This window comes from Brachyistius frenatus, unplaced genomic scaffold (genome assembly GCF_029030835.1).
Source record: "Brachyistius frenatus isolate BFR_SWC_R1_liver_20210118 unplaced genomic scaffold, ASM2903083v1 Contig_198, whole genome shotgun sequence".
Lineage (NCBI taxonomy): Eukaryota > Metazoa > Chordata > Actinopteri > Embiotocidae > Brachyistius > Brachyistius frenatus.
The window spans coordinates 302,224-330,116 of NW_027210797.1; the positions used below are offsets into that span (position 1 = coordinate 302,224).

The 27,893-nt window shown below is 42.8% G+C and overlaps 2 protein-coding genes and 1 non-coding gene across 4 annotated transcripts; 2 read left to right on the plus strand and 1 right to left on the minus strand.

Annotated features, from left to right (window-relative positions):
* Window positions 1–1,193: 1,193 nt before the first annotated feature.
* Window positions 1,194–19,394, plus strand: LOC138632875 (casein kinase II subunit alpha). The gene is made up of 13 exons (XM_069718737.1): window positions 1,194–1,382; window positions 5,205–5,503; window positions 5,603–5,708; window positions 5,799–5,906; window positions 9,464–9,514; window positions 9,802–9,861; window positions 10,178–10,261; window positions 11,492–11,602; window positions 13,840–13,941; window positions 14,721–14,821; window positions 16,515–16,663; window positions 16,786–16,875; window positions 17,754–19,394. The coding sequence occupies exons 2-13, from the start codon at window positions 5,403–5,405 to the stop codon at window positions 17,870–17,872; spliced, it is 1,182 nt and encodes a 393-aa protein (XP_069574838.1). The 5' UTR covers window positions 1,194–1,382; window positions 5,205–5,402; the 3' UTR covers window positions 17,873–19,394.
* LOC138632893 (small nucleolar RNA SNORA57) lies at window positions 9,563–9,697 on the plus strand. Its single transcript, XR_011311840.1, has one exon. It is a non-coding gene; the product is annotated as a small nucleolar RNA SNORA57 (small nucleolar RNA).
* On the minus strand, window positions 18,784–27,741 carry slc2a10 (solute carrier family 2 member 10). 2 transcript variants are annotated; one of them, XM_069718736.1, is made up of 6 exons: window positions 27,702–27,741; window positions 26,759–26,834; window positions 22,944–24,218; window positions 22,594–22,716; window positions 20,108–20,243; window positions 18,784–20,016 (listed from the first exon to the last, which is right to left on the minus strand). In XM_069718736.1, the coding sequence occupies exons 2-6, from the start codon at window positions 26,829–26,831 to the stop codon at window positions 19,914–19,916; spliced, it is 1,710 nt and encodes a 569-aa protein (XP_069574837.1). In that variant the 5' UTR covers window positions 26,832–26,834; window positions 27,702–27,741; the 3' UTR covers window positions 18,784–19,913. The 2 variants fall into 2 exon arrangements, with proteins under 2 accessions (XP_069574837.1, XP_069574836.1); XM_069718735.1 differs by lacking the exon at window positions 27,702–27,741 and having other exon boundaries at window positions 26,759–26,930.
* Window positions 27,742–27,893: the final 152 nt, after the last annotated feature.

A 27,893-nucleotide genomic window follows, 5' to 3' on the forward strand; every position in this document is an offset into this window, starting at 1 on the left:
TTTTTGACAAGGCTTGAGCCTATCCCAGCTCACTTTGGGCGAAGGCATGGTACACCCCTGGACAGCTCGCCAGTCCATCACAGGGCCCACTTGCAGTTGTCATAATCAAACAGAGTCTTCGTTTTTTGTTTTTTTAATTCAATATAGGTTTATTGAAAATCAAGGTTCTCAACAAAACCGAGCGATCTCATGAGAGCAACTGAAGTGAAATCGTCAGGCACCGTCTTCATAACCCAGTCGGATGTCAATGTTTCTATTGAATTCCCCAGGAAGTCACATGGCCATCACAAGTCCTATTAACCTAACACATGTTTGTCATAAATCCTACACAACACACATCTTGCATGAACCCTATTCACCATCAGCTGCTGTTTCCCCGACGTAGTGACACCACCACCTGCTGCAGGGACAGCGGAGCACTTTCTCCAAAAGACTCCTCCAGCTCTGCTGTCACAAAGGACAGATACAGGAGATCATTCCTGAAACAGGAGATCATTCCTGATCCATGAGATCATTCCTGAAACAGGAGATCATTCCTGCCGACCGCAATAAGACTGTACAATAACTCACCTCTGGCAAAATCCATCACACAACAATAACACTGTTGTCTGTGTTCTTGGTTGTTTGTATATATATATATATATATATATATATACTGTACTGTATATACTGTATATACTGTGCATTTTATATTTAATATTTTTACTGCCATTTTACTGCTATTTTATTGCTTTCTATTATTCTATTATTATCTTATTGCTTCCTGTATGCTGCTGTAGCGGAAAAAAAAATTCCCCTCGGGGATTAATAAAGTAACTACCTAACCTAACCTAACCTAACCTGAAAAGGTGTCATCGGTCTGAATGACCCGCTGACATCAGCCGACAACACAAACCGGCACTTTAAACTGTGAATTACACGCAATCAATACTCCAATAAACTAACATTCAAATATCAACATTCAATCAAAACTGAATTACAGAGATACAGTTAAGTATAAATCAATAGGTGAGTACACAAATACATTTTACGCAGACGAGCACGCAAAGAAAATAAATAAATAAATCAATAAGGATCCCGCCACCGTCGGTGTTTTTTTTTTTTTTTTTTTTGGGGGGGGGGGGGGACTCCCATGCACCGTGACACCGGTGTCACCCCGTCCAGCTGGTCCGCGGCTTCGCAGACACTTGACCCTCGACGGACCCCGTCGCATCACTCGGGGACGTCGGTCAGCCATATTGTCTCTGATACAGCAGAAATCACACACACACACGCGGGGTAACAGGCAACACCGGCGACGGAGGGAGGCGAGGGCCGCTGGGTTTACGAGACTTTTTTTTTTTTTCGAGCATTTTGTGATCGAGGGATTTGATCCGAGGGGGGTAAGTACCCGCCCCGCGTCGTGTCTCCTCCCCCCGTCGAAAGGACCAAACTCCCCCTCGACCTTGTCTTGAGGGGGGAAACAGCGCAGCGCTAACACGTTTAGCTCCGCTCAGACCAGCAGGCTAACAACCAGGGCCCCGATAAGTTACTCACACCTTCACGTTGAAAGACATTTCAGTTTTAGGGGTTGGAGGGGGGGGGGGCATTTAACGACCTAATAAAAACCCGCTTTCGGCATCGGGAGGGCCGCGTGGCTGCTTTATCCAACTACTGGAGACAGATGTGGACGACTGGTGGAGCTCGTTGTGAAAGTTGAATTAAGTGTTAATTGTTCAATTAAAGTTAACTGAGGCGTTGACCGGGTGTCGCCAAATAAAAGGGAGTTTCGGATTATTATTATTATTATTATTATTATATAGCGAGTGTGTTGCAGGCGTTGCTTTTCAGGACGCGTTGTCGACTAACCAGGAAATAAAACATTCACGGATGTCCTCGTCTTGAATTGAAATGTCCGCGTTGTCTTTTGAGGCACGAGACACAATAAAGTCGGTTTTGCTACGTCCCTTTCATTATTCGTCCTCATTTCGAAAACCATTCAGTTTCTAACCACACACACACGCACACTGTAAAAAATAAAAAATAAAATTAATTAAAAAAAAGTTGTGTGTCCGTTTCCACCGGAGCTTTGATCGGTCACCACAGATGTCTCGGGCCTCGGGACACGTTGACTGCGTGTCCTGCTCCTTCCCTCTGCCATGCTGCACGTGTGCGTTTGTCCACACTGGTGTTTTAAGTGTAACTGGAGACAGGAGACAGGAGACCAAGACTCACTCAACCGTTCAGTGTACAATGATAACCACGTGCTTCTGCTCTTCTTTGTCTGCATATCTTGTTTTGATTTAATTTGTGGTATATATACACAAATATTATTATTATTATTTTTTTTGTGGGCATTTCAGCTTTAGAGCAGCTTGTAGTTCAACATGTTGAGGATCGACTCTAATAAAAGTCAGCGAAATAAATGGTTGTTCGGCCACATCCTGCGTGGAGGAATGCTGTGTGGTACACACCTTTGTGGTTACGCCCCGTTTCCACCTGGCATCATCGTCCCGAGGCGTCCTCCCGAGGCGTCCTGAGGCGTGCGCTACGAAGCAGGTTATGTTCAAGATTTCGGATCAAAAACGTCCCGCCTACTGATCAATCCATTGTTTTCTGAAATACGTCGTCACCGATCACAGTAGATCCCGCAGAGCTCGGTGCGCTGAGTGAAACGGTCCTCTGTGGAGGGCGGTGTGTTCAGAGACTTGTCTAACATCTGTGTCTTTCCTCTGATTTTTACGAGACATAGATTCTTTTATTTTTATTTATTTATTTATTTTTACTGATATATTACATCCTACAGCAGAAAGTGGCTGAAGCATTAAAGCCCTGTCGGCGTATTTGTCCTGTTTTTATATTCGTTTCTTATTCGCCCCTCAGTCCGGTCTGAAATGATAAGACTACAACTGTCGTATACACGTTATGAAAATACATCTAAAAACACTCTGAAGACGCCGGGCCTTCGGGGTCCTTTTCAGAATCAGACTAATGTTGGCTCGCGACTTTGTTTCAGGTAAATGGTGGGTTGTATTGTGGCTGTAGTTATAAGTTCTGACCAGATAAGGAGGGAGCTTGTTTTTAAAAGCTTTAAACCACTCCACCGTGAACCCATGCGGGCCTGTCGATTTTCGCCACTGTGTATTAAAGCCGTTGCTTCTAATATTTCCTGTTCTTTTGTTTGTGCAGCTCATTTAATTGGAGAAATTTTGAATTTTAGAATTTTTCCCTCCTGGATCTCTCATCCCTGCTATATAGTGTTGTCATTTTGTTTCTGGTTGAGTAGGCGAGCCAAATATTTACTAGCTTTATTTCCATGTTCATACAGTCGTTGCTTTTGATAAAATAAAGATCGAGACGCTTTCCCATTCAGAATTGAATTTAGTGCTCCTCTAAATAGTTTGTACTTTGATGAGATTTGTTTTAGTTGGACTACACTTATGGGCCAGCTCTGCCTTTTTTTTTTATTATTATTTCCAATTCAGTTTGCTTCTGCGGCGGAGCTTTTTCCGGTGCGACATATATGACAGTGAATCCCAATGAAACTCCAGATTTGTCACTTTCTTTTAAGTTACTTGTCAGTGAGGAGATATGATGGAAAACGCCACCTCTGTGTACCAGCTATAGCTTCACTCACATTCATCTCCCGAGATGTGTATAGATCCTGTACTGCATGCTTTTACTTTGCTTTTACTTATCTGTGGCAGCACAAAAAAAGTAATCGATATGTGAATAAGAAATATGCGGATTGAAGTAAAACGTGACCGATGGGTTCAGATTCCTCCCTTCATTTATCAGATTTATATCATCTAACATTTTACCTAGTAAAGCACCTGCATCTGTTTTTGTACACGTGTCTGCTGGAGACCTGTCCAACGGGTTGTCTCGACAACGATTAAAATCCACCACCCAGCACTGTGAATGAGGATCTCTGTTCCTCGATTTCTGCTGCTACTGTCGTCCAAAAATGACAGAGATTGTGAATTTGGTGCGTAAATATTAAGTCACTTGTGTGCCATGCACCGACCGTGGACAAGAACGTACGTGCCCTCAAGAGTCGCTTTTACATTTACCGAGTACCTCGTGTATTATGATAGCGGCTCCTCTGCTATTGGAGGAAAATGATGAGTGGCAAGCCTGGCCTAACCAGTCTCGCTTAAGTTTCATGTGCTCCTTATCTACTAATTGGGTTTCTTGTAAGAAAGCTATCCGTACCCTGTCTTTTTTTTGAGAAGGCTTGATATTTTATCCCACTTAATTGGATGATGGATCCCTTTTACATTAAATGTACAAAATGTAATGCTGTCTATCCCTGAAATGTTCTACTTCTTTCTTTTGTCACAGAGAAATGCTGTCCTCTTAGAGACACCCTAACCTGTCCATTGATAGCGTACTATAGGCTGTTTCTGTTCCTGTTCTTGTGCTTATTTACTTTCATATTTTTTGGGGGATGTGCTCATTTGCATATCGAGCGGGGAAATGAGATCTGATCACAAGTGGTCACTCGAGATGCAGATACATACTAATACCAGGAGTGGACAGATAGCTTAAAGCTGGCCGCTTGTGATTTGACGAGGACTGCTTGATAATATGCCGGGTGTGCACACAGTCAAATTCTTGTAAAGTTAGCTGCTGGTACTGAGTCGTAAACATTGATGTTACTTCTATTGAAACATTGAAATATTTTGTCACACTAAAGTACGAACCCTCTTATTATTCTTTTCTTCAGTAATGCAAAGAACCTGGAAATAGTATGGGGAAGATAACATTTTTTATTTTATGCATAATCAGCTGGCTGCTGGGTGAAGACTGACAATGGGAGGATCAGAAAACCACAGTTCAAATCCATTAGCTATAAGCCATTATTTACTTGCGCAATAACCGATTAAATATCTTATATAATCTTCGTTGTCTTGCATTCTCTTTCTGGGACAGCTGAACAATAGTTTTCCCGTTTTGGTCGTTTTTCATCAGCCACCTCAGTGTCCTCTTTACTATCAACGAATGATTTTGCCATCAGACGGGCAGAGTAGACGAGATGAATAATGCATTAAGGAATGCCAAACATTCACTTCTGTGCTGATCGGTGGCTTTTTTGCACATCACCGTGATAGATAAAGACACTTCAGACACGTGTTTGTAGAAACTGCCACGGTGATGTGGGGGTATGAATCAAGAATTCAATTTCTCTAATCCCCTGTTTTCTGTCCCACCTTCTTTGTCAGCTATCTCACCGTGCTCCTGGTGGCCCCTCCCCCCGTCCTCAGGCAAAGCCTCCCTCCCCAAACCCCTTTCCCTGTTGGGATCAACCCCCATTATCCCCTACCTTCCCTCATTTCCCACCCTCCCACCCATTGCCCCTGCACTCCAACCATCCTCCACTGCAGTAAGATCTCCCCACCATCTTTGCCAAGCTGTCGGACATGTCAGGACCCGTGCCGAGCCGGGCCCGAGTGTACACTGAGGTCAACACTCACCGGCCAAGGGAGTACTGGGACTATGAGTCCCATGTAGTTGAATGGGGGTAAATACTTTGTTGAGCTTCACACAACACTTCAACATGTTTTGTTTTTTTTGGTCAAATCTACATGCTAGACTTTTGATCAGGGTTTTTCTTTTCCAGGAACCAGGATGACTTTCAATTGGTGCGGAAGTTAGGACGTGGCAAGTACAGTGAAGTCTTTGAGGCAATAAACATCACCAATAATGAAAAGGTGGTGGTGAAGATACTCAAGGTATATCTATACAAAGATTTAGACAGTACCTGCAGTTGAATAATTTGAGGTCCCATTTGACTAACTTTGTTTATTCCTTCTCACCTCAAGCCTGTGAAGAAAAAGAAAATCAAGCGCGAGATCAAGATTCTGGAAAACCTACGTGGTGGTCCTAACATAATCTCCCTAATGGATATTGTCAAAGACCCTGTTGTAAGTACCACATATTACTGTGCATTAACATTTGATTATATATATTTAGTATAGTTTGTGTTTACCTTTTATTAATCTGTATGTTGCTGTCCTAAAATAACACTACTGTACCAATAGCGTGATGGGCCTTAACCACCTGTGCCACCTTATCGATTTTGCTTGGGAAATATGTATCTGTAAGTACTTGGTCAACTATGACTAGATCGACATGTTTGCAGTTATACAAATATGCTATGTCAGCCTCTCCAAAAAAAATTGAGCAATACGATAGCGCAGTGCCATCATAGTCCTTTTTAATTGACAAAATTAAAATTCATGGTTTGATTGATAGAAACTCTTGTTTCATGCTCGACTATAGTTAGTACTCGGCATTAAGTTTTTCCCACAATGTTTATCATGACAATAAAACCTAACTAATCACAACTGGACCGAAGACACGAACGAAAGTGCTGTTTCAAGCTTAAGCATCTCCTCAACACTGCAAAAGTCAGAGAGACTGAGGGAAACAAAGACCATTCACACCTAAGGGCAATTTCTAGAACCACCAATTAACCTGAGGTGCATGTTTTTCGAATGCTGGGAGGAAGCCGGAGCACCCGGAGAGAACCCACGCAAGCACAGGGAGAACATGCAAACTCCGCACAGAAAGGCCCAGGACCGGAGTCGAACCCGGAACCTTTTTGCTGTGAGGCGACAATGCTAACCACTGCACCACTGTGCCTCCCTACATGTCCCATGAACATGTCAGTGGTCAGTACCTCCAGGAAATCAATATCTTGTCATCACAATAATAACACAGATTTAGGAAACATCTGCAGTATTTGCGAGAGCTCGCAATTTGGCAAAGTTCTGGCGAATTTTCCACAAAAAACACAGAAGCTCCAAATAACTCCTCCATTTACAATCGGCACAGCTCTGCTTCCTCTCCTCTCATCAGCAAAACAAACTCAATGCTAACTAACTGGGAAAAGCAGAAGTGGCGGGGTTTGTGGGAAATGCGATCTCACAATTGGAATGAGGACTACTGTATGTTAAATTAGTCCAATACACACTTAAAGTTGTAAGAGACTGCACTTTGTTTTTGAGCATACAGTATGTCTTGAATTAATATTAAACAGCCTCTAAACCTTCTATTTTGACAACAGATTTAACCTTTTGTGTTCTATGTTAGAACTTTTTACGTTCAATAAGTAAAAGATCGTAACTAAAATATTTCTGTGATGTGCAGCATGGTTATTATCAATAGAAGTTATTACATATTAACCTTTATGAGGTAGTAGCAAAAATGACATCAATAAAAAAAAAACACTGCAAAATGTAGCTTTTTTTCTTTAGTGCAACCTCAAAAAAAATTCTAAATCCAAGAAGGACTGACTAGTAGTGACAAGCTAGAGTGTTTGATGGTTATTTGTTGCCACTTTAAAAGGAAACCACAGTGAAACCAACAGCATACAAATGCTTCTTTTTCACGAGTATTCTTGTCATAAGCAATTTGTCAGCAGAAATGTAATCAGAAAGATATACAAGCCCCCAAAAGTTTTTTCTGAAACAATATTTTTTTTTGTTATCTCAGTAGTTACATAACCTCGTCGTATTTTTGTGTAACTTTTGCGTCATCTTGAAAGTATGTTTGCGTTACCTCTCAATACATTTTGCATTACAGGAAGTGTCGTTATACTTCTGATCTATATAAACCGTTATGTTGGTTCCATCCAGTTACACTGCATATCCCGAAACTCTGCACATATAACAGAAAGAAGAGACGATGTGACACTTAATGTGATCCATTCATCGATCATCTTAAAAGGCTGATCTCCGGCAATGCTCTACCTGGATGTGACGGCCGCAGTTGTGTCTGGATATATGGCTATTGTTTGGACTTCTGTTTGTTTGTGAAGTTAAGTCTACAGTGCTATGAGTACTATTTGAACCTGCAATGCTTCTGTGTAGGGATGGCTATTTCAAACAAAACTACTATAAATCGCAAGTTAAGGGGCTTTACTCTATTTACATCATTGTAAATCAAATCCATTTTTAAGGCAAGCAAAGGCAGTTTCAAGACATCATAGGCTCTCACAACTTGTGATTTTTAGAAGCTGATTGAACATAGTATTATATGGTTAATAAATAACTAGAGAAAGTTGCTTTGTAGAGGTTGCTGTACTTCACTTCACACTGTAAACGACTGTGTCTGTGGGTTTAGTCAGAGACTCGAAGTCAGAAACGATAACATTTTTCATCCATGTATCTTTCAAATGTTTTGTAAATGAGTGTTTAATTTTAAATGTCAGCGTAATTGTAACAGATTGCTTTCAAATGGTCTGTCAAAACATCTCAAATATTACCATGGTGGTTTGTTATACATCTAATCTTTTGTAGTTAGCTCACTTCCATGCTACTGAGGTCACTGAGAAATCAACTCCTTCTCCTGGAAGCCACTTTCAGCCATGCTTGTGGTTGCTTTGCGTTGGGTTATGCATGTACATTTATTCATACTGATATGACGCATAACAGTATAACGCCATACCAGCCCAAATCAGACTATTGCCGTTATGACAATTAGGGGTGCCGTGATATACCGATATTGATGATAACCACGATATCACAAAATGAAACATTGATACTGTGTTAAATACAGTTGTAATCATTCCCGTCCCTACAGCTGACTGCTGAAGTCTAAAATATAGTGAAAATGGTTAATAGTTTTTAGCATTGGCTCAGAAAACCACTGTCTGTGAACACAGCTTCTCACTGCATCCACAAATGCAGGTTACAATTCTACGATGCAAAGAAGAAACCATTTTTTTTTTTTATAAATGATCAGGAAACTGCCACCTTCTCTGGCCCTGTGCTCATTTAAGATGGACTGAGGCGAAGTGGAAAACTGTCTTGTGGTGTGACAGATCAAAACCGAATGCCTGTTTTCAAGGTTAGGAGTGTGAGTGAATTTGAACATACTGCATAAAATAAGCTTGATTTTTAATGTAATTTGTTGTTTATCTCCCTTACACTCATGTAAACCGAACATCTTTCAATATTTATCTATTTATTTAGTAATCTTTTAATATTTGTAATGAAGATATTTGTGTGCTCTCCAAAGGCATCTTGCACAAGATGCAGAGCATGGCGGAATTGACCAGAGTACTAGAGCGCTGGATTTTGTTCTTGATTTTTTTTATTGGCAACATGCCAGAACTAAATGGATAACACTTTTTTGTGTGTGTGTTCACTTTTCAGTCATAGCTACATATGTCCTTTGTTGATCCCTTACTCTGGAAATTTGCAAGCATTAAATAATCATGATCTGCAGTCAAAGTTTTTATGAGCAGCTGGTAAAATAAAGTGCCAATAAAAAATGATGGCTGTGGGTATAAAGGAATTCTGTATATTGTAGTTTTTGCTGTTGCAAAAAAAGTAATTTAAATGTCATAATAAAAGCTTTTATAGTTTGGATGTATTTGATTAGGGTACCTTTAAAAAAAATGCTTTAACAGGGCTTGAAATTTAGTTTTTAAAAGCTGCACGAACTCTAAATACACAACCTTTGTCTTTTACAGTCGCGGACACCCGCCTTGGTGTTTGAACATGTAAACAACACAGACTTCAAGGTAGGACCTAAACTTTGTTTTTACTCTATACCACATTGTTGTTTAAGACCTCCTCCCTTGGCATACAAGTTGTTTTCTCATACGCGTGTGTACGTGATGGAGGAATATAAAAGTCCAGTGATATGTCTTTGATTCCAGAAAGTCAACCGTCCTCTCGTTCTATCCTCAATTACTGTGACAGAGTAATCACTTCGTGCGGCTGCATGTGATTGTCCACGAATGACTGCTCTCTGCTCATCGAAGGACATTAACATAGAACACTTAATGACTTTGTTTTCGGTCTCCAGCAACTCTACCAGACTCTGACAGACTATGACATCAGGTTCTACATGTATGAGATCCTCAAGGTGAGTCCTCCATGGTCCGGGTGCCACTCACTTCATAATATGTAACCCGTAAACATCCTGAAGGTGATGAAGCGTGAAGTCCTGAAACAACACTGTTCATGCCGTGGAAAATGGTTTGTTTTTCTTCAATTAAAATTGTTTTTCACTTTTTTTTTGTACATGCTTTGGTACTCTGGCGTTACTATGACATTATTTTTTTTTCCACCCACGTGTTGTCTAGGAGGCACCATCTTGTTGCCTGGTGCTGTTTTGGAATTGCTGAAAAGGAAAAACTGTCGATATTGAATATATAAAGTACCTTTGCTCTTGTCCGCAGGCCCTGGACTACTGCCACAGCATGGGAATCATGCATAGAGATGTGAAGCCGCATAATGTAATGATTGATCATGAGCACCGCAAGGTGAGCAAGAAACTCAAACTCGGCATCTGATTAAATGTAACTTTTAGTCAAGTTTCATCATTAATCCGATGTTATACCTTCTGTTTGGCTCTTATGTCTCTACTTTTGTCCTTCGGTTCTTGTTCGTCATTCTATGCTTGAACCAGTGTTTCCTGCGGGCTGATAATTTACTTGTAGTTATGGGGGGGGGGGGCACCGCATGTGACCGATGTGCATAAAGAGCCTCTTGAATGGAGCTAATTTTCTACCAAAACCAACCAACATGGTTCTGAATGGTCATTGAATTTCTGAAAAAATCACGGAAATATAAAAAGTCGATTCCAAACATTGAAAGTCAGGAGATTCCATAATTTTTTGAGTCAAGTCATGGAGTATTATGGCATTTTGTTTGTGGCATGTTTAAATTTTAGTTTTAGTTTTTAAGTATTTTTTTTAATTTGTTTTTTATCGTATTCAAAAAAGTAATATATATTTAACTTGTTTCCTGAGTGGTTGTATCCCCTTCCCACTCAGCAACAACAGTCCGTCTATTAAAATATTGCGTTATTAGATGTAAAAAACTGTTTTTGTTTCAAAAGCGTCTGGAATTCGTTTGAGAAGAGTGAAATAGCTACTTTGCAACTGGAGATCCTGTTACCGTGGGTTACTGATACAGGCGAACACTGGGTCAGTATTTATATATGTGCACAGTAGGTTTTAATAAATAACCTAGATCCCCCCCCCCCCACCTCATAAACAAATACAAACACAAGTAGCCGTGCGCTGTTAATTCTGCCCGGCTGAGAGCACACGCTGCACAACCTGGTCCAGACCTTTGTGGTATTTTGGTCCTCTCAGTATTCTGTATGTGAGACATTTGTCCCAGATCCCTACTGTGGATTCAAAGGAAAGGAGAATAATCAGTTAACCAAGCAACTGTGTTGCCTCTCTTCCCGGCACCATTCCCTGACCCACTGTTCTCCCTTCTGCAGCCGACATGCAGATCATGCCTGCTACCAAAGTGTTCGAATGTAACTTGTACCTAAGATGAAGGGGGGGGGGATTTTATCCACCTGGGCAGGTTTAAATCCACCTGTGCAGCCAGCTAAAGCATACATGGGGAAATGCTGCTGGAATGCATGAACTGAATAAAATGTGACGAATGAGCAAATGTAATTTTCCCCTTGTTGTGTTGCGTATTAATGCACGCTCTGTTTGTCAGTGCTAATTGCTTAATTTCTTTGTCTTTAGTTGCGCCTTATTGACTGGGGTCTAGCTGAGTTTTACCACCCCGGACAAGAGTACAACGTCAGAGTCGCCTCTCGCTACTTTAAAGGACCCGAGCTCTTGGTGGACTATCAGGTATGGCTGTGGAGTAATATGCTTCAAGTTAACTTGGCGTGTTTATGTGGGTCCCGTTTTGTCTCATCTGTCCAAAGGAAGTTCTCACAGAAGCATTGTGGCTTTTCAATTTGCATTTCAGCAAATTCAAGTTGTTGTTTTTTTTTGTTTTTTTTTTAAATCTTTTCTTTCAAAGGTTGTATTTCATAGAGCCCGGTGCACTGAAAAAGCAATGCAAGTTGTTACGAGTACCAACAAATGAATCCAAAACTGTAATAAGTAAAGTTATTCACACTGTGCTTTATTACAAAGAATTTATATTTATATTGTGCCTTTTAAAAAATTCCAAGCACGTGCACAACAACAACGGTAACGGCAGAAGCAGTCATGATTTTTGAATGTTTTGGAACAACCAGCAAAGAGACTGAACGTTTGAATTCATTTCAACACGGTACATTGAATCTTAAGCCCAATAGCATTCGGGTCTATGCCACGTCACCGCGATAGCCTAGCTCGTAACCAGGAAATCGGGCCTATCTAGACACGTTATGGCTAATTACGGTATCTCAACTCATCCCTGTCGGCATGCACTTCACAGCGGTTGCAGGCTACGTGCTGGTAGGGCTGGTCGCAAGGCTCCAGTTTTAGTTGGCAATAATGTCTCGATATCATTTCCCAAATCCCTGTCTGTTTGTCCTTCGCATATCTCGACACCCGTTCGTCCCACTTGCGAGACGTGCGACGCTTTCGATATTAACAATAATGTCAAAATTTGTTGCGTTTGTGGATCGTTTCAGTTCCGCGAAGCAGCGGGCGCGCCACCCTTACTTGTGACATTTGGTGAGTCGGCAACAAAGAGGATTTAAGAACGCGATTTTTACATTTGTGATTATTTTGGCGGGCCGTGTTGAAACTGTGACAGTGCGTCGGGGGAAACACTGGATTTTTTTTTTTTATCGTCATCGGGTTCTATGGTTTTATATTGTACACGCTGCGCCCTCTTAACAGGCTTTGCTCTTTCGTAATCCGCTCGAGGCTCCGCCTCATCGCCCTACAGCGGATATTTTGTACCGACCCACCGGATGGGCGCCCCGTCGTTCAAACCCGGGGCTGCGATAACGTCCCGCCTTTCCTGCCACAGTTGGAGCCTCCAGACGGCGGCTGAATGACGTGCGTAGATTTTAGCAAACCGATTCTCCACACGTCCAAAAGACGTCTCAACTTTCCTACGCAAAGATATATGCCCTTACAGCGGTGTTGAAAATGGCATCACAACTGCACTTAAGTCAGCAGAGTCCACCTAACTTTCATCGCGTTTTTTTTTTTTTTTACTTCTTATTCTTTTCTTTTTTTTTTTACTTCAATTTAATATATGGTTTGTGTTTAGTTTGCTAATCCTGTCATACATGCTGTATACATTTTGTGTGTACCCCAACCACTTTCATTGATTGTACAAAGGTTTTGCGAGACAAGTCACAGCAACGTGTGTGATTTCAGAGACGGATTATTGACATTTACATTTGCTGCTGGGTCGTATTTGCACTCGCTGCCTTGTGATAAAATGTAAAAAGTGTTGTTTATAACATTAATAAGAAAAAAAAAACCACATGTATGCATAGTTGATATATTTGATTGGCATTTGTAACTGCTTTGCGGTCTATTCTTAATGTATACGTTCATATTTTCAATAACGCACTATGTTAGAGGGTTCCTTGTACAATTCACAGAATCAATTCTCAGAGTCTGTTACATATCTTAGCAAAATAGGCACTATAACGGAAATATCCCTAACTGAATTGATACCGAGTTAAATTGAATTGATTCAGAAATTGAATCGGGACCTTGTGAATCAGACTTGATTTGACTTGGGAAATCGGTGGCAATACCCAGCCCTCGAGCCTCAAGTGGATTTACCAAGAGCAAAGCCTGTTAGAGGGCGACACACACGTACTCATAGAACTGGAGTTACGCCCAGTAATGCAAAACTGCATCCTAACTGCTTTTCTTTTTCTTTTTTTTTTCATTAATGCTCATTTAATACTATCTGGCTAGATTACAGGGATTGCATCTCAGATATTAAATTGTTCTCCTTTCACGCTGTTTGTGCTCGTTCTCACTCTTCCACTGTGTGTGTGTGCGTGCGTGTGTGTGCGTGCGTGCGTGCGTGCGTGCGTGCGTGCGTGTGTGTGTGTGCGTGCGTGCGTGCGTGCGTGTGTGTGTGTGTGTGTGTGTGTGTGTGTGTGTGTTTTTTTTTTTAGATGTATGACTACAGTCTGGATATGTGGAGCCTGGGCTGTATGCTAGCGAGCATGATCTTCAGAAAGGAGCCCTTCTTCCATGGTCATGACAACTATGACCAGGTAAACAAAACACAGTGTTGTTTGTTTTTGAGGCTTAATTTCTACTTAATGACTTAATGATTACTTTCAGATGAACCGGCAGAAAACTACTAAAAAAGGAAGGACTTAAGACACTATTATAACTTGTGTAAAAAAAAATTATTATTATTTTTTTTTTTTAAATGTATTGGCTCTTTTATAAAGTGGGAGGCTTTTTAGGGCCAACCCCTAGCGGCCCTCAGTGGTATTGCACTTTATGGCACTTTGGCACAGGCCAAATTCTTCAGACCCGGAAGCCACGTTCACTTTTATACGCAGTCTGGATACACAACATGCCGCATGTCTGGCATGGCTTTGAAAGGTGGTGAGTGTGGTTGCAGGGAGAGTCCACCCTGTTTATTAGGAAACCACGGATACCCAGCATCTTAACTGATGGCCACTTGCACGGAATTTGGAAATCATAAATGCGCCAGAATCCCTCCCGTGCGGTCATGCATTGCCCCTATCGTGTCACCCCATCTTGACCGGATCTTTTCCATACTCTCTTATCTCTCGGACTCTCTCCCTCACAGAGTCGCAATTGCTCACGGTGTCGCACTCTCTCCCTTTCTCGCGTTCACCACCACAACACGCACTTTTTTGTGTGTGTGTGTGTGTGTTTATTAGACTTTGGTGCTGTGGAAGAAACACATTTTTCTGTAACAAAACTTGTCTGGTAGCAGTGTATTTTTGTGCATTTTGTAAAGGCAAATGCCCAAAGGCATTGAACCACTGTTTGCTCTATGCTTGCTGTCCTGTAGCTGGTGAGAATAGCCAAGGTTCTGGGGACAGAAGACCTCTACGACTATATTGACAAATACAACATTGAGCTGGAACCTCGCTTCAATGACATTCTGGGAAGGTAAGAGCCGTTTCTGAGACCACATGATAATGGTGGTATCTTCTCTCTATTGGCTTTTGTTTTGTTTTGCTTTTTTTTGGGTAAATATTTGAAGCGTTTATGTTGGAGAAAAAGAACTAGCTTCAATCCTATGAGATAGTTCATTCAATTATCTGTCTAAAAGATCATTTTCTACAGTGTGTACTGACGTCAGAATTCAATGTTTTCATCCCCAAGCGCGGACAATAGCCATAACCAGCGGCATTATGTTGTGTAAATTGTCCACCCGTCTTTTTCTGTGAACGTGATCTCAAGAATACCTTGAGGGAAATTCATCAAACATGGCAAAAAGTTTTTATTTGGTGCCAAGGCTGAACTGATAAGATTTTGTGGCTCATAGGTAAAGGTCACTGTGAACCCAATTCAACAATTTTAATGAATGTGTTATCTCAGGAACTCCTGGAGGGAATTTCTACAAATGTGGCACAATCGTTCACTTGGCCTCAAGGAGGAACTGAATTGTTTGGTGGTCAAAAGTCAAAGTTTAAGATCAATCTGACCTCATATCCCTGTCATCTGTCCGTCCCATTCTCGTAAATGCTACATCTCAAGAACGCCCGAAGGGACTTTCTTCAAACTTGGGGGGGGGGGGGACAAAACATTCACGTGTTATCAACAATGAACTGATAAGATTTTTAGTAGTTACGGTCGCTGTGACCTCAGATTGACCCATGCTCGCGAATGCGAATTTGGCAGAAATGTTCGTTTGGACCTATTTGCCTGCTGCATTTATGTGAACGCAATATCTCAGGTTGTCAAAAGGTCACTGTGAGTTCACAACCGTGACGGTAATGTCTCAGGAATGCCTTCAGGGGATCTCTTTCAAATTTGGCACGAACATTTACTTGGACTCAAGGACAGACTGATTACACTTTGGGGCTCAGTGGTTTAGGTCACTGTCATGTGTTGATCCATGCTCACGAGCATTAGGTCTGGGGAATGCATGGAGGGAATGTCTTTAAATTTGGCACAAATGTTCACTCGACCTCAACAATGAAGTGATTACATTTTAGTGGTCAGAGGTCCCAGCCACTATGACCTCACATCTTTTCCATTCTTGTGAACACAATATCTCAGGAATTCCTAAAGGGACCTTCTTCAAATTTGGCAGACACATTCAACTGGACTCACGGATGAAGTGAATAGATTTTGGTGAATCTAAGGTCAGTGGTCAAGTTCAAAATGACCTCACGACCATCCTATTCGAAAGTCCCATTCTTATCATTGTGATATCTCAGAAATACGTGAAGGGAGGGCCATAACTTAATAATTCATAGGTCAGGAATGAAAACATTTCACACAGATGTCTATTAGGACAAAATCATTGTTATTCTTTTTTTTTTTGTCTGTTATTTAATACCACAACTGAGGAGCAGAAGGGGAGATTGTGACCATATTTCACTTTTATGACAAATATGGAATTTGTGACATTACCCCTGGGTGTCCATTTAGAAATTGTGGTGATTGCGTAGATCTTTTGTGCTGTCAAGAGTTGAAGTTGTGTGGGAAGCATCCACGTTTTAGAATGAACATTTTACATATGTTTGGACATATGTAGATGTTAAGATGTGCAACTTAAGTGGTCAGTGGAGGCATACTAACTGCTAGGTGGTATTTGTAGTTTTTGGTCATTTATTACATTTCTGCCCTACAGGCATTCTCGTAAGCGATGGGAGCGGTTTGTCCACAGTGAGAACCAGCATCTGGTCAGCCCCGAGGCTCTGGATTTTCTAGACAAGCTGCTACGCTATGACCACCAGGCCCGACTGACCGCCCGCGAGGCCATGGATCACCCTTACTTCTGTAAGCCCTCATCATTCGGTTTTTTTTTTTTTTCACCAGTTTATAACAATGAAATTACAATCTGTTCATGCCATGAAAGAAGTAAGTGATTTATTGTGTTGTTGTTGTTGTTGTTCCTATAGTCCCCATTGTGAAAGATCAGTCTCGTGTGGCTGGATCAGCCAACCTGCCCAGTGGGAACCCGGCTGTTAGCACAACCAACATGATCACTGGTAAGAACATGCCATGAAGCCATTATACTGCAGGCTCAAAGGATATCTACAACAACAACAACAACAACAACTAAAAAAAAAAAAGGGAAAACACAAAATGAGGGGAGTGAAAGGAAAGCTGAAGGCTCTGCCTCCCATTCTACTTTTGGAATTCTAGGAACCACAAAGCAGGCCAGCGGTCTGAGAGCGAAGGGCTTTATTGGAATGATAGTTGTTAAACTTTCAGATAAGATGGAGCCCGGTCATGAAGAGCTTTGTAGGTCAGCAGGAGAAACTGCTATTACTTCTTCTGTACTTCCATTCTTGATTTTATCAAAAGCTAACGGAGAGAAGTTGAAATAGGAGAAATGTGATCTCTCTCGCTAAATCCTGTCAATACTCTCGTTGCAGCATTTTGGAATAACTGCAGGGTTTTTAATGAGTAATTTGGACATAGAAAAGCCACCTGAGTCTAATAAGAAATGAAATGGAGAACTGAGGCTGTCCTCGTCCACGTCCATACGAGCGTTTAAGTCACCCATTATAATCACGTTATCTCTACTGAGCACTAAGTCAGATAAAAAGTTGGAGAAATCAGTTTAAAAAAAAAAAACAAATAGGTTTTTATGTGTCATTTCCTGTTTGAGTATAAGAGACAGAGTAAGACTTTCAAAAATGATTTATAACAACGTTTAGGTCCGGGGGTTGATTGTTAAGCTTAAATGGGAGATTTGCTGCGACTCCTTTTTTTTTTTTTGCCCAGAATCTGGAGGAATGTGATAAATTGAACCCGTGACGCGTTCCTCTTCCTGAAGGTGTAAATGCTGCGCGCGATCGGCTCAGAATGAAATGGACTGAATATTGTCTCGTGTTCGATGGTGTCCTCTCCCCCGCCTCAGGTATCTCTGCCTTGCCAGCTTCCACTGCCCTCGGCCCTCTCACCGGCTCACCGGTCCTGTCTGCAACCACCAACGCCCTGAGCGCCCCGGTGCCCCCAGCTGTCGGCGCCCCACAGTGACAACCCCAACCAGATCTGCACTTAACAACCCCCTCCTCCTCCTCCTCCTCCTCCTCCTCCCCCTTTTCTCCTCAATCTCTCCCACTTCCGCCGCTACCCGGCCCGGACGGGGGAGAAGGGGCGCGACGAGACCAGTGCCACTCTCGCCTTTCTTACCGAATCCAGATTAGTAGTCTTTTTTTTTTTTTTATACGCGACTCTCCCCGTTTTGTTTGTCGATTTGTTTTCTAATCAAAAACGTTTCAAGAATACTGGATGAGGAGATGATCACCGTGAAGTGGTTTGAACTCTTTCGAGTGTTGTGCTATGATCGCTGAAGAAATGGGGCGGGGGGGGGGGGGTTACGATTCATTCAGGTTCTCAAAAGAAATGGATTCTTAAACATGCTGCTTACCAGTTCCTTGAATTACTTCAAGTCGCTTCGCTTGAATTGCTTCGAGACATAACCAAAGTTTACTTACCTGCGTTTTTTTCCCCCACCGGGCACGGGTCTCGTCACGCCGCGACGCATGTGCACCGCCGTTCGGTTCGGTTCCGTCCTCCGCATGGCTTCATACCCCGACGGGAGCATTTTTGGAAGCATAGAATTCTGTTTTGTTTTTTTCATGCTTTGGTTATTTTCCTTTGATTATTTTTTTTTGTGCTTCTTGCGTGGGTAAAATGTTGTTAAATTATCTTGTTTTTTGTTTTTTGGTCATTATAATTTCCTACTTTGTCCTGCAGCGTACAGACAAAGTTAAGACAGCTCGCTGTGCTTTAGTTGTTTAAGAAAACATAATTCTCACAATGTATTTTTGTAACCATTTCATATACCGTGCCTCGGGCGGGAGGAGAAACGCATTTCTTGTCCTTCTTCAAAGCCTCGGGGCGGGGGAGACAAGGATCTGTACAAGATTTTTTATTTAAAAAAAAAAAATTAAAAAAAAAAAATCGACCGGGTGCTTTTCGCTTTCCTTTGTCTGACTTCCTGCTCGTCCGATCCGCTCCGTTCCGACTTGTTGCGATATTCCAACTGGAAAATAGCTTTTACTCGGTGGGAAGAAAAGACCGACCAAACCTAGTTTTTGTTCTGTGGGAGTTGCAGACGGAGATGCTCGTAATGCGGGATGAAAATGTGTCATGAATGAGACGCGACGGAACAATCTCCTGGAGGTCACCGTTAAAGTGTTGAGGGGAAAGTCTTAGTTCGTTTAAAACTGTAAGTAACGTTGGGGAAGATTTTTAAGGAGCCATAAGTCTTTTTCCAGCACATTGCAGGAAGCGGTGATGATAAATAGCACTTGAAGGGTAGTTTCCCCTCCATTGTTTTAGTGCCAGAGTTTGAAAGTGTAAGTTTTAGACCCTGCTGTATATAAATGTCCTTTTTTTTCTTTTCTTTTCTTTTTTTTTCAAACCCCGAAAATGCAAAATCAGACCGTGTATACATTGACCTGGGAACTAAGTCCCTACATCACTGTATATATTTTTATGTCCTTATCTAGAAGAATATTTGTGTAAATAAACACGTTTTATTTATCAGTTACATCTGGCTGTTATCTCATGTTCATACAAGACCGCTTGTCCTCATAAACACAATATGCATCACGTTACTTCCACAGGTTACAATTGCACAGTATAAATAAAAAATAATAATAATGCTACAATTTATAGTACAAGTTCAGAGGGATTCCCGATTCCAGGAACTCCGTCGGCCACACGAGGGCGCTCTCGGACGGATTCCCGAACCGCACTCCGATTGACTTCGACGTTACCTGGGGGGGGAGGGGGGGGGGAGGTCGTCATCTCGCCGGAAAGCCCCGGCGATCGCCCGCGCGAGGGAACCCCATCGTTCTTCGAACCGGCTCGGTGTTCCAAAGGATCCACGGCGCCCGGTCACGCCCGTCGAGTTTGACCTGCGACGGCGCAACACTTAACAAATTTTAGTTTCGAGCTGCGTTTCCAAAAAAAATCAAAACGCAACGATCCGCGAAGCGCTTTTCATTCGCGAGCTCAGTGCGCAGGGCGCGCCCTTACTTGGAAACGCTTCTGACGACGAAAACATCTAAAGTAACGCCCCCGAGGCGCCGACTTGACAGTGCACCCTGCGGTACTTGGAAGTATTTCTACCGCCAACGAAGCCGTAGCAATCCCCGCCGCGGCGAAACCTGCAAAACAAGGTCCGGAGACGCACAACTCAGGGTCTCGTGGCGTCAACGCAAATCGCGTGTATCCCGTGAGGCAAAACGCAGATCGTACCCGTCCGCACGCAGCTCCTCGTCTATCTCCTCCAGAGTCTTCCCTTTGGTCTCTGGCAGCAGGAAGTAGAAGAACACTCCGGCCGCGACAGCGGTCAGCCCGTACACGATGAACATCCCCGACAGACCGATCATATCTGTTAAATAAATTTTTTTTAAAAAAAACACATATCAGCTTGTTATTATTATTATTTTTTTTATCTTCATGAGCTTGACAGCATGAATTCATCAATGAATCAGACTGACAAAGCTATTTAATGACCTCAATCATATTTTGTAATACAACATGTGTTTTCTCTACCGTCGACGTTTTTTTTTATGCTGCGTGTTCACTTTTAGGTTCGAGCTTTGGTTAAGAAATCTCCATTACAGCTGCCTTAGTGAAGACGTTCCTTTCTCTAATTCTTCCTATTTTACATTTTCAAAGTTCTCTCTCTTCAGTTAGAAAGAAGTCACGTCAAATTTACTTTCAACAATTTCAGATTTTTTTTTTTTTTCCCCCTCATGAAATATGGGTTTACATGATTTGCAAATCATCACATTTGGTTTTTATTTACATTTTACACAGCATCCCAACTTTTTTGGGGGAAATGGGGTTGTGGTAAAGTTCTTACAAAAGAGCCTTACAACATTTTAGAGAGGGACCCGACAATTCAACAATTCCCACAGCTGGAAAGATAAAGCTCTTTATCTGACAGGAACAATCCCTAAAAGAACCGGGCTCAAATGGTGGGCAGCCATTTGCTCGGCTGGTTCGGGTGAGGGGAGAGTAAGAAAGAAAAGACCAGCAACACAATGAACTCTTGGGTGGGACCGGTAATCAAAGGCCGGAGACGTGCAGCTGCAGGACGAAGGATACCTCCCAACAACAACAACAACAACAACAACAACAAAAAAGCATTAAACAATGCGAGCGAGGGGAACTTCATAAAGAGAAAACGAACAAACAAAACTACGGGAGAGAGAAGTCAAGTCAATGAAACGTAACGGTGTTCTGCATGGAGAAGGAAAGAGAGAGAGAGGAGAGGAGCTGCATGCCGGGAGGTCTCCCAGCAGCCGAGGCTTATCGCAGCGTAACTAAGGGATGGTTCAGGACTAAAATATAAAAGCCAGCTCTATAAGCTTTGTCAAATAGGAAAGTTTAAGCCTAACCTTAAAAGTAGCGATCGTGTCCGCTTCCCAAACCGAGACAAAGGGAGCTGGTTTCACAAGAGAGGGGCCTTAAAAGCTGAAGGCTCTACCTCTCTATTCTACTTTTATAAATATAATATAATAAAGTACCTAACCTAACCTACTTTTGGAAACTCTGGGAACCCGGAGCAGGCCAGCAGTCTTTTAACGGTGGAGTGCTCTGTCCGGGTGAAATGCTTCTCTAAGCTCTTTGAGCGGTGTTAAATGCAGTTGAAAAAAAAAAAAAATCAAAGAGAACATAACTTCCCACGTGGCTGATCCAGATGATAGCAGCCCGACAGTCCCGCTTTACAAGACACCGGTGTTTTCGACCAGAAGCGCGACTCTCCCCGTTCGCAGACTCAAAAGGTTGAAGGTCCTGCGAAGAGGCTCGGCCAGTTGGGCTGCACAGACCTGAAGCACTCTCAAGACACACACCGTCAGGCTGCTTCTTTTTTTTTTTTTTTTTTCCCCCGCGATGCAGCCTCTTAAGCGCCGCCTTCAGGGTATATCGTTTGTTGTTTCGCTGTGCTGTTCTTTTTTTCCTCTCCACTCAACCAAACTGGCGGATGGCTGCCAACCTCTGAGTTTGGTTCTGTCGGATGCTTCTTCCTGTTAAGAGGGATTTTTGTTGTTGTTGTTGTTGTTGTTGTTGTTGTTGTTTTCTCCCCACTTACACTCATGTGGGAAATGTTAAGTTTCTCTCTCTAATGCTGTAAGGTCTTCTTCACCTTACAAAAGTAAAGTGCCCTGAGATGACGTGTTGTGATTTGGCACAGCGTTAATCAACTTTTTTTTTTTATTGAATATCTACAGTGGGAAAAACCTCTTAATACAGATGGCTGCCAGCACACCTACACCCAGACGGTTAGTTATCGATGGGTAGAATGTGATGCATTTTTTTTATATAAAAGGCAAATAAGCGACTACTGTATTGAGCAATAACTAAAAAGAGGCTCAGCTTGTTGCTGCGATGTCCTGCTTTTTCGGATCTAAAATGAGGGAATGCGATTATTTGATCCCGAGGCGGTTGATTGACTTATAGACTAAAAACAATGTTTGTTTTATTTAAGTTCTTAATCACGCAGTTCCTAATAGGCCTTTTCATATCCTGAAAAGCGTAATTAGCTGCTCAATTAGCAGAACGTCAATATTCATTTATTAATTTTGGAGGCATTTTACTGACGTGCCCCAGCTCCAAAGCCTTGGTGGCGGTACGACTAAATATTGACTAAAATATGACAAGCTTTTAACCAGTTTTGTGACGTTCGCTTCCGAGGTTGTTGTGCCATTGAGACCCCCCCCGCTGAAACTCACCAGCAACATCCAAGAAGGTGAAAGTGACCAACAGGTTGGCAGCCCAGTTGAAGCAGTTGGTGAATGCGAACGCCCTTCCTCTGACAGCGGCTGGAAATATCTCGCTCAGGAGAAGCCACGTCACTGGTCCAAAAAAAAAAAAAAAAAGACAAAGCTCTGTTAACCCACAGGGGAAAAAAAAAAAAAGTGAAGTTGAATAATGGTATCATACTTAAATCTATATTAGTCAACTCGGCATGCTCGTAGCACACAAAAGCACAAAAATATATATTTAGCTCGAAATGCGCAAGTAAAAACAAGTACGGTCTTACTGATCTGTAAAATGATCTATTTTGAGTGAGTATACAAACTTGGTCCAAATCCAACGGAGTATGCAGTGACGACAGCCATCATGCACATGAGAATGATCCACTTCGTAACGCTGCCGCCGCTGTTCAGAGAAGATTCCGGAGCAGGTTCCGCAGGAGTCCGGGCGACTTTATCAAACACTGCATCTTCATCTCGCGCGCCGTTATTGAAAAGTGGGTGGCTCCCGTTAAGGGGTGTATCAAAAACGGACCGATTTCCACCGGGTGAATGAGGTAGATCTGTCGCGTTAATATCGTAGTCCTGTGAATGACATGACCTCTCGGAATTGATCGGCAAATGTCCACTGAGGAAACCCATAGTCATCAAACACGCGGCCATAACGAAGCAGCCACTAATAAGCAGGGGCCTCCTGCCCACCCTGTCCGAAAACACCATGGAATTCAGAGTGGCGATCACTTTGACCAACCCCAAGCCCACAGACGCCAGCACCGCCGAGGCATCGCTCCGAAAGCCCACCGAGCGGAATATGGTGGAGGCGTAAGAAAGGATGTTCGGCTGGCCCGTGAACTGCTGAAAGAGAACCAAACCCAAACCAATGACGGTCCGAGTCCTCATGTTGTCCCGGCGCCGGAACAGGTACAGGCTGTTGCACCCGACCTCCTCGATGTCTTTGCCGTAGATTACTCTCGAGTCGCCCGCGTCTTGGGCTTCAACGGTGCCCGCGAGGTCTCGTTCAGTTTGAAAGCAGTCACCTTGGAAGTTCGGTTTCTCGGCGCTCGCGGGGAGAAACCCGACGGAGACCAGCTGGACCAAAGTCGGCAGCGCAGCTAACCCGAACATCCACTTCCACCCTCTCGCGGAGCCAGAAAAGATATAGTTCATGACGTAAGCTGCCAAGATGCCCGCAGTGATCCCCGCCTCGTACAGCGTCACCACGAAGCCCCTGCGGCCGGGGCTCACCATCTCAGACACAAAGATGCAGCAGGACATGGAGGACGTGCACATGGCGAAACCCACCACGATCCTCCCCACGAACAGAGCGGGGTAAGAGCTGACGAGCATGACGAGGCTGCCGGTCAGGACCAAGATATTGCTGTGGAGGATGGAGCTCCTGCAGCCGTAGCGGTCTATCAAGCAGCCACCCGTGATGGAGGCCAGCAAGGCTCCGATCAACAGAGAGCTGACCAGAGCTTCCTGCTGGACGCACGAGAGCCTGAACTCTGCCTTCAGCTGCAGGAAAGCACCCGAGATGATGCCCAGCTCATAACCAAAGACCAGGCCGTTCAAAGCTGACACCAGCAGGAGGACGGAACAACCTGGAATTGAAAGCAAACATTTGAGACGGTTTATCTGCTGAGAGACAAGAGGACACGCACTTACGCACACAAATAAATGCTGTTTTGAATTTGTGAATTTCTGCGTGAAAAGTTTCAACTCGACGGAGCTCTCGTCAGAAATCAGTTCCACCGTCGGGGGCTCACCGGTCTACACCATCCGTCCTACCGTCCATAACCAAAACTACACCGGCGTCCAAAAAAAAAAAAAAAAAAAGGGTGCTACGAGATACGGGGTGTCATAAAAGTGACCTTTTCTGTCAAAGCGGCTGCGCCACACGGCGAGCTACCCGGATCACCGACGGCTGCGGCGTCTGGCCGACGGGGGGGGGGGGGGGGTTGCGAGGCAGTTTCGCGTTCGTCAGCGTCAACCGTTTAAATGTTTCATCGTCGCAGAATTAAAAACATCTTCAGCGTGTAAATACGCTGCAGCAACGTAGGCTGGAGGAAATGAAGGCGCGAGTAAACCAGAGCGTGCGGTGGGAAGGTTTCTAACTTGAAAAGGAGAGCGCAAAAATACTCTGAAGGGATGCCGGGAATTAAACAACAACAACAACAACAACAACAAAAAGTTTGGTATCGATGTGCTTCAACCTACATAAGTTTCACTAGCAACTGAAGGCTTAACTCGCACTTGCAATACTGAAGTTCCCTCATCAGAAACCCCTTTACGCCTCGGGTGAAACAGCAGCGTCATGAGCTATTTAAAAAAAAAAATAATAATGTTGGACTTGTTAACCAGATCGACGCCTAAGGAATACGCTTCTGTTAAGTCGTAGGTCCTCGACGCGTGGGAAGTCTGTGAAGGAATCTCCGGCGAGTGGCGAACGTGTGTCGCCGGCAGTCAGCCGGTTGCTGGCGGAGACACGGAGGAGGGAAGTTATCACACCGTCGTTCAATTTGGACTGAGGATATCCATCGGGAGAAAAAGATGAATAGTATTATATATATATATACATATATATATAAGTGTAGTACTATATTGTGTACTGGTCATTTACTGTTACACTGGGGATATGGGAGTATATCATCGCCATAAATCGAGAGCACACTCTCTCAGTTTGAGAGCATGATTTCTTGTTTTCACAATCAATTATTGTAATGTTTTTTTCAAATTAGGATAAAACTTAAGTTATTGTATTTGGCCGGAAACATCTTAAAAATTCTTTATCCAACCAAATTACTCGAGAAGATGTTGCCTTAGACTCCAGTAACGCCGTGAGGAAAATTGGATCCTTCGACTCGCACGTAATGCAAGTTACTGGGACTGCTTTATTTCATTCGGGCACTATTAATAAAATAAGGAACATCCTGCAACATTCAGCATGACTTGGAAAGGTTAATGCATACAGTTGGTACTTCTGGGCCAAACCACTGTAATTCCTCGTCATCGCGATGCTCCAGTTTCTCTTTTAAAAGTCCGCAGCTGATCTAAAATGCGACAACAAGAGTACTAACAGGATTTAGCCGGGTAGATCATATTTTTCCTGTATGAGCTCGTAGTCGCGGGTTTCCCAGAAACTCAAAAAAAAAACAGAATTCAAAATTCTTTTGCTGACTTACAAAGGTCTCAGTGCGCAAGCTCAATCTTATCTGCTATCTTATCTAAGCTGTAGAATGGGAAGCAGAGCCTTAAGCTTCCATGCCCCTATTCAAGTGGAACTGGCTTCCAGTTTCGGGATGCAAACACCCTCCCTCCTTTTAAGATTGGGCTTAAAATATTCCTATTTGACAAAGGTTATGGTTAGTACTAGTTCAGGTCATCCCTTTGTAATGCCTCTTTAGGCTTAGGATGCTGGGGGGGGGGGGACCTTCAATGATGCACTGAGCACCACTCCTGTCCCTCATTCTTTTACTCTCTATGTATTTATATGCGTCTCACTAACTTTATGTCTTCTCTCTCCTGTAGTTTGGTTTATTATTTGTTATCTCACCATTGCAGTATTCTTTACTCGCATATTCTTTTTCTTTTCTTTTCGCAGTTACTATTGAGGTTAAAACAACAACAGATTCGGACAACGTTTCGATATTATTTTACATTGGTTCACTGTATCTATCATGTTTTGAGTTGATTTCTAAGAAACGATGCCCCATTCATCAATTTGACCGCTCCTCAGATCAACCTCTGGAGTCTTTGATGGACAGGATCCACTGACTGAAACGCAAATGAGGAGAACAGAAACCAGCATGAAACCTTATGGATTTCAGTATTACAAGTCTGCCATTACGCAGAGAAAACGAACACGCAGTCCACACGTTAAACCCGACAGCGTTACGTTTGCAGCCCTCGATTGTTTCAGGGGCTGGAACAGAAAATATTGGTCATCACTAGCCATGACATTGAAGTATGTGGATCTGCATTGACAAATCATGCCCGTCATCTCTAATGCATCTCCTTCAAAATCTAATACTTCCCTCACCTCAGAGATCAAATAAACACTTGGCAGGGTAACATTACTTGCAAAACTGCTTTAAAATGGAAGAAAGAAAAAAAAAAAATCACTCTTTTACAAATAACTTACCCGTTGCTCCTGTTCCGTTATGTGCGCGTTTGGGTCGAGCTGTGCAGGTCTGAATCCGTCTGTGAGAAGGCATCCTCTGTGAAATATGTATGCAAAACATTAAAAAAAAAAAAAAAAAGATTAAAGGGACAATTTACAGTTCCTGTTGTGCTCTCTTGGTCTGCCGCAGAAAAGACAAAGGACCTTAAAAGAGCCTGTTGCTGCTCCGTTGCCTTGACGACCCTCTTGTTGATTGCCATGATTTCATCAGGGAGTCCACTTGATGGAGGATCAACAAAATTGATGTTTGTGAGGAAACTTGTCAGCTGGTTTACTCTGCTATTGAGCAGGTTTCCATTTTTTTTTTTTTTTTTTTTTTAGTTGATCAAAGCTTAAAATTCAGGACTGGATTAAACTCCCCCTAAATATATAAACTAATTGAACGTTTTTACTTAAGGTAAATGTACTAATATCTCATTAAGTTGAGTTAATCAAGAAAGCTACTGCTTGCTGTACCCTTTTGATAGTGAACGCTGAATTTAAATGCAACTTTTATTTATTTTTTTGTCTATCATTGTCAGGGACGGTCATTAACAATCATGGTATTCAAGTTTGACGTTTTTGTTACACAGTTTGGCTTCCAATTTCAAACCCCGGTCAGATAAAACTAGTGGAAATATTTCCTTTTTGAAAATAGAGACAAATGCAGCCTACTTAAAATTGCAGTAACTGTACTAGTTACACTAGTTACCCCTTTAAAAACCAGCTCTTGGGACGACCGGTCCTCCGCGCAGCCTTCTTGCGTTGTGGATCAGTTTTTGACCCCGTTATTCATCAGCTCGGACTGTTAGTTAAAACGTGCAGCAAAAGCTTTGCAGTTTACGTCTCAGGACGTCTCAAGGCGCTTTTGTTCCACTGTAAACTTGGTATATTTTCTGTGACGGGAAGAGAAAAATCCACTCACCGTGAGCAAACAGAGGAGGATGGCACCGAAATGCCCCCCCCCCCTCCTCCCTAACTTTCTGGCATTTCAGGAAGTCGGAGCTACGTGGCAGCCGTGACAAATTGGTTAAGCGGGACACGTGTCTTGACGGGGTTTTAACGCCAGAGGGCGACAGGAGAGAAATTGGACTCGGGACTGTGTTGCACGGTGGCG